Source organism: Enhydra lutris, unplaced genomic scaffold (genome assembly GCF_002288905.1).
Source record: "Enhydra lutris kenyoni isolate GAN:26980312 unplaced genomic scaffold, ASM228890v2 scaffoldscaffold68, whole genome shotgun sequence".
Lineage (NCBI taxonomy): Eukaryota > Metazoa > Chordata > Mammalia > Carnivora > Mustelidae > Enhydra > Enhydra lutris.
The window spans coordinates 11913516-11928515 of record NW_019154152.1 but is presented as its reverse complement, the minus strand read 5'-3'; the positions used below and the strand labels follow the sequence as shown (position 1 = coordinate 11928515).

The 15000-nt window shown below is 36.5% G+C and overlaps 1 protein-coding gene across 1 annotated transcript in view; it reads left to right on the top strand.

Annotated features, from left to right (window-relative positions):
- Positions 1-15000, top strand: part of LOC111159602 (FCH and double SH3 domains 2) — a 284659-nt gene that overhangs the window by 152363 nt on the left and 117296 nt on the right. Inside the window, exons 6-8 of the mRNA XM_022522140.1 lie at positions 1802-1935; positions 5462-5516; positions 6788-6916. Of these exons, the coding sequence (XP_022377848.1) occupies positions 1802-1935; positions 5462-5516; positions 6788-6916 (318 nt within the window). The remainder of the gene's footprint in view (positions 1-1801; positions 1936-5461; positions 5517-6787; positions 6917-15000) is intronic.

The following is a 15000-nucleotide window of genomic DNA, read 5'->3' as shown; positions in this document are numbered from 1 at the left end:
ACTTGGGCACCCTGTATTTCCTCATCTTAAAATGGTACTAATATGAATACTTTTATCAGAGTCGTTTGGAGGAGTAAATGTGATAATATTTATAAAGTACTATACTTACACATTTTGCCTGTGTGTGCGCCCATAAATCTTCTTAAATGTAGCAAAACACTGAGACTGTCATGATTATCCTAGGCCATACATGGCATGAGGTTTATTTAGAAGGACATTAGAATAGCAAACACAGTTAACAAGCAGGACGGCATCCAGCACTAGTGTAATTAGTTCTTCCACCAGTGTATGCCTCAGTCTGCATAACCAACCAGTTATTCTGTTTGGTTCCTCAGGTGAAAGGTCTAGGGTAAGAGAATGAGATTCATATGTACAGGGATAGCCACTGACCCTAAAGAGACTAAAAGCTTTTATTACAACTTTATTTGTTTATTTATTACACCAGAAGGACTTGTCCATATACAGGCATTATCATACTCACAGAAGCCCGAACCCAGGACTTTTCCATCAGATATTTATTGTGCATTTGTACTTTCTTCCACACTGATGCAGTTTACCTATCAATGTTCATAAGTGGTGTTGCCACATTGTGTCTTTATCAGGTTTCTGTTGAAACACAGACCTAGAAAGTTAAGTAAGGGTCCAGTTTTCATGCCGAGGAGAAAGAGGTGAGGCTTTTTTTGACCCATTATTTATAGCCTGGCACTTGTTAAGTCCTCAGTAAATATGCTCTTAGGGAATCTTCCAGGTTTTTTGCTTACTGTAAAGTAGTCCTTTTCTTACCACCTAACAATTTTTGGGAAACTCTAGCCTGTATGTCACATGTGTAAGTTTATTTGTACTTTATCCTTGCTGCTCCAGTGTCTTTCCTCTACTCCGTGCTGTTCATCCTGTCAATATAGTTCCTCACCAGTGTCTCTTCGTGCTTTGCTGAGCTCTTGTTAGTCTCCACCAGACTCTGTTTCTGGCTCAGAAGTGTTTCAGTTGAGGCTTCCCTGAGTTGGCCTCAGGCTGGCAAAACTTTGCATTGGTCTGTTGCAAACTGGGAAAAGTGTTTCCCCTTTAGATATCCAGAAGAGTCCCAAAGCAATGTTACTTTGGCCCCAATGTGTTATAAGAATTTATTAATTAAACATTTCTTTGAGTTAATCATGCCTGTTTCCATTCCCAGATGTGTATATGTATTCAAAGAACTGAGTTGGCAGTAATTTTGAGTAGTAATTGTTACATGGTACCCAGGTTTCTTGCTTCTCTCCATCTTGGATTTATGCTAGACTTGTCAGATTACACTCCTCCTTTCCCAGAGCAGAATTCTTCAGTATCCTTTGCACCATCAGTTCCCCAAACATGTAAAGATTTTATTAAGATTTTGTAGCACATTAAGACTTTTGCAGCACATATACTAAAATTGGCATGCTATAGAGAAGATCAGCATGACCCCACCCAAAAATTATGAAGAAATATAAGATTGCTTTGTCCTTTTGCCTTTAGTGTCATGGTATCTCCAACAATAAAAGCATTTTCATTGTTGCTCTTCTCCTGCCTTACCTTAACGTCAGTCTTCAGCAGCACTGAGGTTATTAAGAGTTGTTAAGCAAACTGGGACACTGTTCAATACATTTCTTGAGATGGGAGTACCAGCTGTTCGCTGGATTTTAATTTGCAGTTTGAAGGAGACTAAAAGTGTTGATTTTTCTCCTGGGTTTCCATCCTGAGGGCATAGTGCATACTCCTTAGGACAAATTCATTTTTGGTAAGCCTGAAAACTAATATCATCATAATTGCACTTTGTATTTTACAGTGTGTGGACCAGTTGACAAAGATCCAAACTGAATTACAAGAGACAGTGAAAGATTTAGCTAAAGGCAAAAAGAAGTACTTTGAGACTGAACAGATGGCTCATGCAGTACGAGAGAAAGCTGACATCGAAGCAAAGTATGTGCTTTAGCATTTCTCAAAAAGTAATTATGCAAATAAATGTTATTTTTGCCAGTACTTTGTTTTCTGTTAATATAGGGCATAGTCTCATTCTTAGGTTTTGTTGGTTTAATCTGACCTATAAATGTTACATACTTGCAAATTTTTCTTTTATATTGGATGATCTCATTTAAATTAGTATAGCAAAATGAGAATATTTGATCGTTAGTTTTCACGTTAAAAATTGAATTTTGAAAAGGAAAAAGGACAAATGAACATTGTATTGAACACTTAGCAAAGCTGGTTGAAATTGCTATGGTGTCAGAATATCTGGGTTTAGGAGCCTCATTTTTTTCATGTTAGACTCTAAATGAGTTGTCGTTGGAAATCCCTGACCCTCAGCATGCCATTGAAGGCACCTTGGACATCTCAAATAAATAGCACTGACCTCAGTATAGAAATCCTGCCTCAGACACAGTTTCTCTCTTGTATGAAATTCTAATATATATATTTTTTAAATGTATGCTTTAGCAAATGTGTGAATTTTACTTTTAGTATATGTGAATCATAAGCCCTTTATTTTGAGAATAATTAGGAAAAGAAGGAACTGGCAATTGATAATAAAAGGATATATAAAGTGAGCAGTACGGATTTTTGCTATGACAAGCTGAGGAAAGATAAAGTTTTTGAGAAAAAATAAACCTGTGCCATTGAATGGGACTCTAAAGAGGTCTATCAAGAAAGCTGACTCTTAACTCCTAGGCATGAAATCAGAAAGGTCATGAACATTTGTACAGACCAGTGGGGGGGGGGGAATTCTTTCTAATATGTTTTTATCTATAGGAAGTTAAGCAATCTCATAAGCATCTTGTGAAAATTTATGGTTTTCTCCAAAGTTAATTCCATACCAAGGACTGGTTGACGAATATTCCTAAAGTATTTAACATTACTGGAAAACATATTTAATATTTAGCTATTTTAGTTTATTGTCTTTATTATTTTTCTGAGCATGCAGGTATTTACCATGTGATAGAGTCAGTGAACCCATCTTTCCAAAAAGATCTGAAGATTTTAGATTAGATGATCTCCTTATAGGAATTTCCTGTCATGGTGGTTTTGGGGAATTTGTTTTTTTAAAACTTTCAGGGATTCTAGGACAGAGAGTTGAGAGATCTGTTAGAGCATATATAAATACCTACTTTAGCCAAGGTCCACAGAGCAAAAATGAGGACAATTCCAAGGCAGTTCCTAAGAAGTATGGATTTGACAGGATCTAATTCACAGATGCTCATCGCAAAACACAGCCTTCTAATATGGCCCAAATTCAAAGCAGTTACATCAAATTAGACATTTTATTTCAGTGTGTAACTTTCCTGGAAAATTCATTCAACTACAGAGTAAGAAATGCCTCTTTATCTTCATTGGCTCTCTAAATGTTTATTGAATAATTATTTTGGGTACTTTGAGTACAGAGATGAGTAAGATAAGCTTTGCATCTTTAAGAAATTTAAAGCCTATAATTAAAGGCAGATGTGTTTAAAAGTAACTTTATGATTTGTTTATTCACAGTAGACTCAAATTAAGTACCTACAGTCACTTACGTAGTAACTAATAATATGTTCACTGTAGTTGTATGAAAACACTGCTTTGTAAGCAGAGAAAATAAATTAATTTTGCCTAATGAGAAAGGAAACCTTTATAGAAGAAGTGATGTTTGGATAGAGTCTTGAAGGAGATGAGAAGGAAGCTCAGGAAGGGGAAATAAAGATGGGACTATGTGTACTTTTGATATGATGATTTGATAGATGGTGAGCTGTGCACATTAAGAGAGAATATAAAAAGGAAGAGGGATGCCATTTGAAAGGAAGGATGGGTTCCATTTTGGATATGTAGGTTCTGAAGAGCCTGCGGGACACTGAAGTGAATAAATTTGGTAGGGAGTCATGTATCTAACTCTCAGGTGAGAATCTGGGCCTGAAGATCTCGCTTTGGGGTTGGTTGCCTATCAGATGATAGTTATAGGGATGAAATCATAAATAAAATGAGAAATTGAGGTTGGGACCCTAAGGAGCATTAACATTTGGAAGTAGATGGTGAGGAGTGTGCAATACAATTCAATATTTATGTGTATCTTATTTGTTGTAGATCGGAATCTTTGAGCATTGAAACTATATCATTTTATCTATTACTAATATCTTCTTAAGTACCACAAGAGAGTTGATATGAGGATTAGCAAATGAAACAGAAAGCAGAAACTTAGAACCTTATATTGGAAAATCTAGGTGCAACTCAGATCATTTGGATAATGACTGCAAGAAAAGGAACTGAGAATACCCCAGTCTTTTTAAATCTTGAACAGGCTCTTTCAAATTTTGAAGTGTGTGGCTTTTTCTAACCAAAACAAATAGGAATCTGATTAATAAAAGCAGACAGAACCCCAGGAAATACGAATATGGCAAGGTAGAAAATAACAGGAGTATCTTGGATGCAATTTTTTTTTTTTTAAACAGTGGAAAAGTAGTTACGATTCATATGTGTGCATCCCTGAATGTTTCTGTTTTGTTAGAAAGATCATAGGCTGCGTTTGCTATCCTCCAAACATTTGCTATGCAGAGACTGGTTTGCTTCACCTTCCATTCCCATGGGGTCTGCAACTTTCCTTGGTATTATGGCATAGCTTCCAGCACATGTACTGAATTCTCCCATGGCAATCACCATGACACTGCAGTCAAGACAAACATTGCAGCTTCAAAAATCACTGGTCGGTCGTGGGAGTGTTGTTACTCCTTACTGTTTGTCTGTTGACTTTCTCCTTCTGTTTATCTCTAGCTGTTTGGGTAAAACCAGCATATTTTTACTACTGATTGTTAATTATGTTTCCTTCCCAAACTGAAAGGAATTGAGGAAAATAAGGTCATCAGAATGGGAGAAGATTAAATAAAACAAAATCATATAGGGCAGAGCCCAAGGACTTTCTCACTGTGTTCCAAATACTATGGTTAAGAGTGGAGGGAGCACACAGGTTGGGAGCCAAACAAGAAAGACTTTTCATGGGAGAAATAATGGAATTAAGGACTTTGAAGACCCTGGGAATATCCTACTGTAGGTTGCATTGCAGGTGTTGTCACAGCCTATTGCACATGACCCTGAAAGCCTGCTAATTTTTGCCTCCCCAGATTGGTTATCCCTGAGTTTCTAAACTAAGTGTGAATTTAAGTGTGTGCAATTGCATGACACTGGGAATCACCTATAGTTTGATGACTCTTGTTTATTAGGAGGTACTGATATATTGTATTTGTCAAATTGTATTCTTGTCATTCAGGATATCTTAATTAAATATCCCAATTTTCTTGTTGCACTACAATATTCTTCCTATAGTAAAGGAAAATAATCATTGCTCCTGGCTTTCTATTTTTTTAGTTCTCTTTTGGAATAGCATTGTGGAAAAGCATCACTGTTTTAAAAATTTGGAATTATAATACTAAAGATGTCATATGTAATTTCATAATTTTATTAAACTACTGTATTTTCTGTTTTATTATAGATCTAAACTTAGTCTTTTTCAATCAAGAATCAGTTTACAGAAAGCAAGTGTAAAGGTGAGTTTTTAAAAACTATTTCACAATTGAAAAACCTTAGCTTACTAAAAAAGAACTGGGTTTTTTGAGGGTTGAAGTCAGTTATTTCCACCTAATTTAGAAGCATTTTAAAGTCATTAACTCGGGGAATAAGTTTCCTTCCCAGTTCATGGAAGTTTTCTGCTTAGGTGTCAGCACTTTGGACACTGCTTGCTTCTCAAGATTGCTTTAGAGATAGGTTCTATACCTTACCTGCTTAGGTAGCCTGTTATCTATAAACTCTTAGTCCAAGAGACTTAGTCCTCGGGCTTTAGAAAATCTACAGAATTCATTTCATTCAGATTTACAGCCTTGAGCAGATGCTCTGGGCCAGATCCAAGTGAGATTTTCCTGTGGGACCATCAAGCTGTCGAATACCTGATAAGTAAGTTTAGTGACCCGCCTTTGGCTGCCAGGATCCCAGCCAGCATACTATTCTTTTAGCACATGAGGAATGCTGATTTTTTTTTTAATTTTTATTTTTGAAAGATTTTATTTATTTATTTGAGAGAAAGAGAACACAAACAGAGGGGGAGAGGCAGAGGGGGAAGCAGAATCCCGAGAAGCAGGGAGCCTAATGTGGGACTCGATCCCAGGACCCTGCAATCATGACCCAAGCTGAAGGTAGACACTTAACCAACTGAGCCACCCAGGTACCTAGAATGCTGATTTTTTAAAAAAAGATTTTCTAACTCATAGCAGATTTACCCATGTCTTTGAGAAGTAGGTACTTAATTAATTTGGGAACCTTTATTTTCCCATCTGAATAAAATGAGCAAAATACTTTGAAGTATTTTGAAAAGCTTTGGAAGTATGTTAAGTGTAAATAACATGTGAAAACACTCTTGGGGTGCCTGGGTGGCTCAGTTGGTTAAGCAACTGCCTTCGGCTCATGTCATGATCCCAGGATCCTGGGATCGAGCCCTGCATCAGGCTCCCTGCTCAGTGGGGAGCCTGCTTCTTCCTCTCCCTCTGCTGTTCTGCTTGCTTGTGCTCGGTTTCTCTGTCAAATAAATAAATAAAATCTTAAAAAAAAAAAAAAAGGAAACACTCTCACCATGTGTAACGGTTGTAATCATTATTTAATTCCTCAATAGTGTTGAATATTTTTATATGCAAATAAATATTTCTCCACATGGTTACCTTTACTCTTGTTGGGGAGCCATTAATTGCCAGCTAAGAATGGTATCCTCATTTATCTTACAGTCAATATCAGTTTGTGTTGATTTTTTTTCTCTTTCACTATGTTTTAGTTAAAAGCCCGGCGATCTGAATGTAATTCTAAAGCTACCCACGCAAGGAATGATTATCTTCTTACACTAGCAGCAGCAAATGCACACCAGGATCGCTACTATCAAACAGATTTAATTAACATTATGAAGGTAATACAGCCTTAATATCTGTGCTCATTTGTTTCGTTAGAGACAAAACAACTCGTGAGTTGACTATTCGGTAGATAGCATTGAGTCAGTAGTATAGCAGCCAGGTTTCTTTGCATTTCTTTGAACTATACTTGATATTGTTTGGGTACTCTATCTTTCAGGTAATTCTGAATTAATTTTTAATATAAGAAAGTATTTAAAGCCAAATCACAGTAAAAAGACTAACTGTAGTCTCTAGTAGTGGTAGATATTTACTGTATAATGGTTATTAATATATAAGATACAGAATAAGATTTTTTTAAGGCTTAGATTTTTAAAATTTTATAATTTTACCTTTAATTAATAGGTAAACGTGTATGTTGATGTTTTATGATTTTGAGGTACCCATGAGAAGAAGAGAAAATGTCTGGTAATTATATGAAAATGTCTCTACCCTAGGTAGTGCTCTGAAATGTAGATAGATTGTATTATACTTTCTTGTGTACTCAAACTCAGTTTGGTCTTTCCCTGTTTATACATGTATTTGTTTCTTTCACTTCCAATGAAGTAAAAGAAAAGGGGTGGAGAAGAAAATCTTTTTTAAACTTCTGCCAGATTTCACCTGTCTCTGCATAGAGTGTATCTCATTTTCTCCTGTCTTCTTAAGGACCCAAACATTTGATTATTCTGTCTTTCTCTTACATTTTCAACCCATCCTTTTCAAATATTGTTCTTAATGACTGTCAAAACACATTAATTGAATTGCTTGCTTTACAGATCAGAATCTTTGAGAAAGGGGATGCAACAGGAGTGGGTGCTCTTTTCTTCTACAGGGCCTCTGGGAAAGAGATAAACTCTGTCTAGAAACTGTAAGTTATTTCCTTGAAAGTAGACAGGACATTTCCAGATACCTTCAGGGAAAAATGGGAGTCATAGAGTCAAACTGGGCTAAGAAGTATCCAGTTGCAAAATGTTTTCTTCCCTTTCTGTTCATTGCCTGAACTCCCCTTTTCCTAGCTTCTGTTCTGTTTTGAATTCCACTGGTTAGAACATGGGTGGTAAGAGAGACAAGGGATTGTTTTGACATCCCAGATGAGAGCTCTGTTTACGTTCCCCAATAAAATGTTAGACCTAGAGGTTTAGGCATCTTAGTATTTTATTGGGTGTACATAGCCCTTCAGATTTACAAGAACCAACTAGAGACTTGACCTCCCGTTTTACCATGCTTTCTCTAGGGAAATATATATGTCTACTCAGTCTTAGACAACCCATTTATTAAAGAAGATACTCAATATAGTTTACACTTAAAGTTGTGATTTCCTGTATACTGCCCACTCTTAAAGCTGTTAACTATATATTTCCCCTTTGAATACTTTAAAATGAACATACTAGTTAAGCAGCAGCAAAAATAAAATCTTTATGTTTTTTAAATTGAATCTTCAGGCTAAAAGACCTCTTTCTTGAAACCCTGTGGCCTTTGATAAACTGGGAAAGGTACAGTATTATTTTGGGGGTGTATCTTCTGCCCAATACAAAGAGGAAGTTAATGGGTCTGGCCAGCTCTCAGATTATCTATCTTTGAACTTGCTTTGAATTCCTAATGCAGATATTTGATCGGCATTGGTTAGGTTATGCTTCAGATTACTCATTTCAGTCGACATTGTAAGGTACTGGAATGATAAAAATAGAGGCTGGAGTCCTCTTTTGTCCCTTAAAAATAGACAGATATATTCTCAGTTTTCATGTTGTGTATGTGTGAATTCATTTTCTTCCTCATGTTAACGCTGTAGTCTGCAGTATTGGAAAACTGTCATCAGTCATATTGTTAGCTGCTGAGTGAGTTTCTATCATTGAATTGACAGTGGCCTTTCGTACCTTTCTTAGAAAAGTCTTGTTTTCTGAATTGTTGTTAAGGTTATGATGCCCTAGCTAGGATCTTTTTAAACAAATTCTATGGATAATTTTGAGGCAGGAGGTTTGATTCTTTGGTTTAATCATAAGCATTTAATAGTCACTTACAATGTGGTAGATAGTGGACTACACTTTGGGAAGAAGCAGAGACACTATCTTCAAAGAGCTCAGTCTGGTGGAAGAGAAAGAAATATATAGAAATGATTACAAATTACAATAATGAAGCCCCACATCGGGTTCTCTGCTCAATAGGGAGCCTGCTTCCTCCTCTCTTTCTGCCTGCCTCTCTGCCTACTTGTGAGTTCTGTCTGTCAAATAAATAAATAAAATCTTAAAAGAATAACGAAATTACTTATTGGTGGAGGACCATAATTAATAATATTAACAACTATTCCTTTTTCTCTTTGATTGCTCAATATTTCTCTGGCATTATCCTAATCATTTTAGGCATATTATCCTTTATCATTTTTTTCTTTATCTTAGTTAGAATTCATAGTTCATTATTTAAATACCATTCTAGCCTATAAATGGAATGAAATGAAATTCCAACCCAGGAGGAAGCCAGATAACCTCTTTCTTTGTACCTGAATCCAAGTAGCCAAGTACTACTGAAAACAGTCTTTAAACAGAACACATTTATGTTCATAAATTAATGTGGAACCAGTCTCAAATGGACCCTGAACATTTGGGTCCATTTGGTCATTTCCTTGGTTGACTCCCTAATATTTTTAACATTTCTTTCAACTTTTTTCCATCTCAAACCTCGAATTTACCTCTTCTCTTTCACACTTAGCAAGTGGTCTTCTAATTTACAGAGAAAATACAAGCCATTAAAAGGGAACTCCATTATTTTCCCATTACCTGCCTTCATGTGTGTTCAAGATTCCTCCAAGGAACCTCAACAACAGAGTTGTTTCTCCTGTCTAAAGATGATCCTTTCACCTCGGTTTTGGATAATGCCTTTTCAGGATCAAAACAACTATTCTATTTTCTTACATATCTTGGACATTGTATTCTTAGGTTAAAAGTGTAGAAGAAAAAAAAAAATGCTGGAGAGTGAGAGCGAAGTAACTGTTTGGTGTCCAGCATGGCCAGGTGCTGTCTAGGTACTTTAAATACCTTCTTTCATTTAGTTTTCATAATATCTTTCGAGCTAAATATCATTATCCCTGTTCTACAAATCATATAGCAGCGTCAGTGAGGTTCAGGGAATGTGTATATATTCAGGACTTAAAGTCTCTGTGACTTCAGAGCCTGTGTTCTTTACTAGATACCACACTGTTTTCTACATTGCATTCCAATCTTCTTCTTCTTTTTTTTTTTTAGCTTTATACATTATTTTATTTTATTTTATTTTATTTTTTGTGTGTTTATCTTTTTATTTTCTTTAACTTTTTAAAAAGTTTTATTTTTTTTCAGTGTTCCAAAATTCATTGTTTATGCACCACATCCAGTGCTTCATACAATACGTGCCCTCCGTAATACCCACCACCAGGCTCACCCAACCTTCCACCCTCCTCCCCTCCAAAACCCTCGGTTTGTTTCTCAGAGTCCACAGTCTCTCATGTTTGTTTCCCCCTCCAATTTCCCCCATCTCACTTCTCCTCTCCATCTGCCCATGTCCTCTGTGTTTTTCCTTATGCTTCACAAGTAAGTGAAACCATATGATACTTGACTCTCTCTGCTTGACTTATTTCACTCAGCGTAATCTCTTCCAGTCCCATCCATTTTGATAAAAAAGTTGGGTATTCATCCTTTCTCATGGAGGCATAATACTCCATTGTATATATGGACCATATCTTCTTTATCCATTCATCTGTTGAAGGGCATCTTGGCTCTTTCCAGTTTGGCAACTGTGGCCATTGCTGCTATGAACATTGGGGTACAGATGGCCCTTCTTTTCACTACATCTGTATCTTTGGGGTAAATACCCAGTGGTGCAATTGCAGGGTCATAGGGAAGCCCTATTTTTAGTTTCTTAAGGAATCTCCACACTGTTTTCCAAAGTGGCTACAACAACTTGCATTCCCACCAACAATGTAAGAGGGTTCCCCTTTCTCCACATCCTCTCCAACACATATTGTTTACTGTCTTGTTGATTTTGGCCATTCTAACTGGTGTCAGGTGGTATCTCAATGTGGTTTTGATTTGAGTCTCCCTGATAGCTACTGATGATGAACATTTTTTCATGTGTCTGATAGCCATTTGCATGTCTTCTTTGGAGAAGTGTTTGTTCATGTCTTCTCCCCATTTTTTGACGTGATTATCTGTTTTGTGTGTGTTGAGTTTGAAGAGTTATTTATAGATCTTGGATATCAGCCCTTTGTCTGTAGTGTCATTTGTGAATATATCTTCTCCCATTCCGTGGGTTGCCTCTTTGTTTTGTTGACTGTTTCCTTTGCTGTGCAGAAGCTTTGGATCTTGATGAAGTCCCAAAAGTTCATTTTTGCTTTTGTTTCCTTTGCCTTTGGAGACATGGCTTGAAAGAAGTTGCTGTGGCCGATGTCGAAGAGGTTACTGCCTATGTTCTCCTCTAGGATTTTGATAGATTCCTGCCTCATGTTGAGGTCTGTTATCCATTTCAAGTTTATCTTTGTGTATGGTGTAAGAGAATGGTCAAGTTTAATTCTTCTACACATAGCTGTTCAATCTTCCCAGCACCTTTTATTGAAGAGACTTTGTCTTTTTTCCACTGTATATTTTTTCCTGATTTGTTGAAGATTATTTGACCATAGAGTTGAGGGTCCGTATCTGGGCTCTCTACTCTGTTCCACTGGTCTATGTGTCCGTTTTTGTGCCAGTCCCATGCTGTCTTGGTGATCACAGCTTTGTAGTAAAGCTTGATCTTGGTCAAATATTTATGCCCCCAATACGGGCACAGCCAACTACATAGGACAACTGTTAATCAAGATAAAGAGTCATATTGATATGAATACATTAATAGTAGGGGATCTTAACATGCCATTCTCAGTAATAGATCATCCAAGCAGAAAGTTGATAAAGAAACAAGAGCATCGAATGACACATTGGATCAGATGGACCTCATAGATATATACAGAACATTCCACCCTAAAACAACAGAATACTCATTCTTCTCGAGTGCACATGGAACTTTCTCCAGAATAGACCACATACTGGGTCACAAATCAGTGAGAGTGAGATTATTCCCTGCATATTCTTAGACCACAATGCTTTGAAACTGGAACTCAACTACAAGAAACAGTTTGGAAGGAATTCAAACACTTAGAAGCTTAAGACCACCCTGCTTAAGAATGTTTGGATCAAGCAAGAAATCAAAGAAGAACTTAAACAATTCATGGAAACCAATGAGAATGAAGACAGTTTGGTCCAAAACCTATGGAATACGACAAAGGTGGTCCTAAGGGGGAAATACATAGCCATCCAAGCCTCACTCAAAAAAATTGAAAAAAATCCAGAATACACCAGCACTCTTTACACCTTAAAGAACTGGAAAATCAAAAACTAAGCCAACCCCACACACAAGAAGGGAAATAATCAAGATTAGAGCAGAGATCAATGAAATAGAAACTAGAGATACAGTAGAACACATCAACGAAACTAGAAGCTGATTTTTTGAAAGAATCAATAAGATCAATAAACCACTGGCCAAACTAATCCAAAAGAAAAGAGAGAGGACCCAAATTAATAAAATTATGAATGAAAATGGAAAGAGCATGACTAACACCAAGGAAATAGAAAAAAATCATCAGAAATTATTATCAACAGTTACATGCCAGTAAGTTAAGCAGCCTAGATGAAATGAATGCATTACTGGAAACCTATAAACTTCCAAAACTGAATCAGGAAGAAATTGACAACCTGAGTAGACCAATATCTAGTAACGACATTGAAGCAGTGACCAAAAATCTCCAAAAAACAAGAGCCTAGGACTTGATGGATTCCCTGGAGAATTCTACCAGACATTCAGAGAAATAATACCTATTCTCCTGAAGCTGTTTCAAGAAGTAGAAACAGAAGGAAAACTTCCAGACTCTTTTTATGAAGCCAGCGTTACTCTGATCCCCAAACCAGGCAAAGACTCCACCAAAAAGGAAAATTTCAGACCAATATCCCTGATGAATATGGATGCCAAGATTCTCAACAAGATCCTAGCTAATAGGATCCAACAGTACTTTAAAAAGATTATCCACCATGACCAGGTGGGATTTATTTATGGGATACAAGGGTGGTTCAACATTCACAAATCAGTGTGATAAAACAAATCAATAAGAGAAGAGAGAAGAACCATACGGTCCTCTCAATTGATGCAGAAAAACATTTGACAAGCTACAGCATCCGTTCCTGATTAAAACACTTCAAAGTATAGGGATAGAGGGAACATTCCTCAACTTCATAAAATCTATCTATGAGAAACCCACAGTGAATATCACCCTCAATGGAGAAAAGCTGACAGCCTTCCCTTCTGGCTGCTGGGAAGTAAGGTAGTTTGTTTCTCAAAATTCCTTTTTTTGTAGCATATTTTTGTATCACAAAATCAAAAATATCATAAGCTAATATTTTATAAGCTTGGGTAGTATATTCTTAGTAGTTTGGATAGGGAAGGATGAAACACAGTGCATCAAAGTAGAAAAGGGAAGGAATGTCCAGCTAATGAGAATTTGGAAAGTTTAAAATAACACTAGGACTAGATGATAATTGGGCAAAGTAATAAAAATTAAACATCATCTTTCTATGTGAAATAAATCTAGAAAATATAATATGGCATATCTTTTTCAGATACTTGTTTTGGTTAAGTGAGGAGAAAGTCATTATTGGTAACCAAGTCCCTTACTCATACGGCCTTTCCAGCTAACCTCTAAATATTCTGAGAGTTTTCCTCATTCACATGTGGAATTATGGAACTCATTTTTTTTAAAAGTCAAGACTCTTTTGGTTTCCCTGCCGAATAATTCTCTGCTGTTGTACTTCTCTTTCACCCAGTGTTTGTTCACTTTATAAATTATCATGAAAGCTTCAAATCTCTGCTTCTATTACTTTGCATCCTCTTTCTTTATGTCCTCTTTCTTAGAGTAATCGTTTGGCCCAATTTTTATGAATATTCTATCAGTCCCAATTCTGTGTGTTAACCTTACCCTTACTATTATCCATGGTTTGCCTTTCCATCAGTGGCTGCAATTTTCTAAACGGGAGGCAGCTCTTTGTTCCCTTGAGTAAGTGCCCCGTCCTAGGTTTCAGATGACAACTGCTATCAATCTGTCCTCCAGAGCGCTAAAGCTGCACTGTGCAGTACGGTAGTCCTTAGGTACATGCGACTGTTTTAAATAATTAAAAATAAGTAAAATCTTAAATTCTGTTCTGTAGTCATAATACCCACATTTCAAGTGCTCCAGAGCCTCATGTGGCTAGTGGTCACATACTGTGTAGTACAGATCTAGCATATTTCCATCATCACGGAAAGTTCTGTTGGACAGCAGTGCTCTGAAGGCTATTTAGTTTTTACTTGTTTTCCTTCCATCCTTCTTTCTCTGGCTAGCGTCAAATCTGCTGATCATTTTTCTCAGTAATTATGACCATGATTATATATGTGTTATTTCAGAATTAATTGCTCCTTCGTTTGCACTCTATACTTGGAAATAAAACAGGGGTTGGCAAACATTTTCTGTAAAGTGCCTAACAGTAAATATTTTAGGTTTCTCTGTCACAACCGTTCAGCCCTGACCTTGTCATTGACAACATGTAAACAAATGAATGGTTGTGTTCCAGTAAAACTTTATTTACAAAGATGGGTGTTGAGCTGGATTTGACTCCCAGGCCTTAGTTGCTGATCCTTGGTATAGGACTTGAAACTGAATATGAAATTTTCAAATGTAAGTACATTCAAAGGTTGATAAATACCCATTAACTCACCACTCAACTTTAGAAATGAAACGGTAACTAGTAAAATGGAAGCCTCCTATGTGACTCTTCCTAAAATACATCTCTCTCATCCACCATGTTGTAACTGCTTTTCTGACGATATATAGTGTATCATACTCTGCATCTTGCTTTTTGCCCACTAATACTATATTTGTGGATTAATACCAAATTTTTACCTTATTCATTATCATTTTGCTATATAGTATTTCATTGTGAATGTTTTATAAATTACTTACTGATGTTCTCAACTGAAATTTTTGTTGGTTTTGTTTTACTTATAAATGAAACAGTGCTGC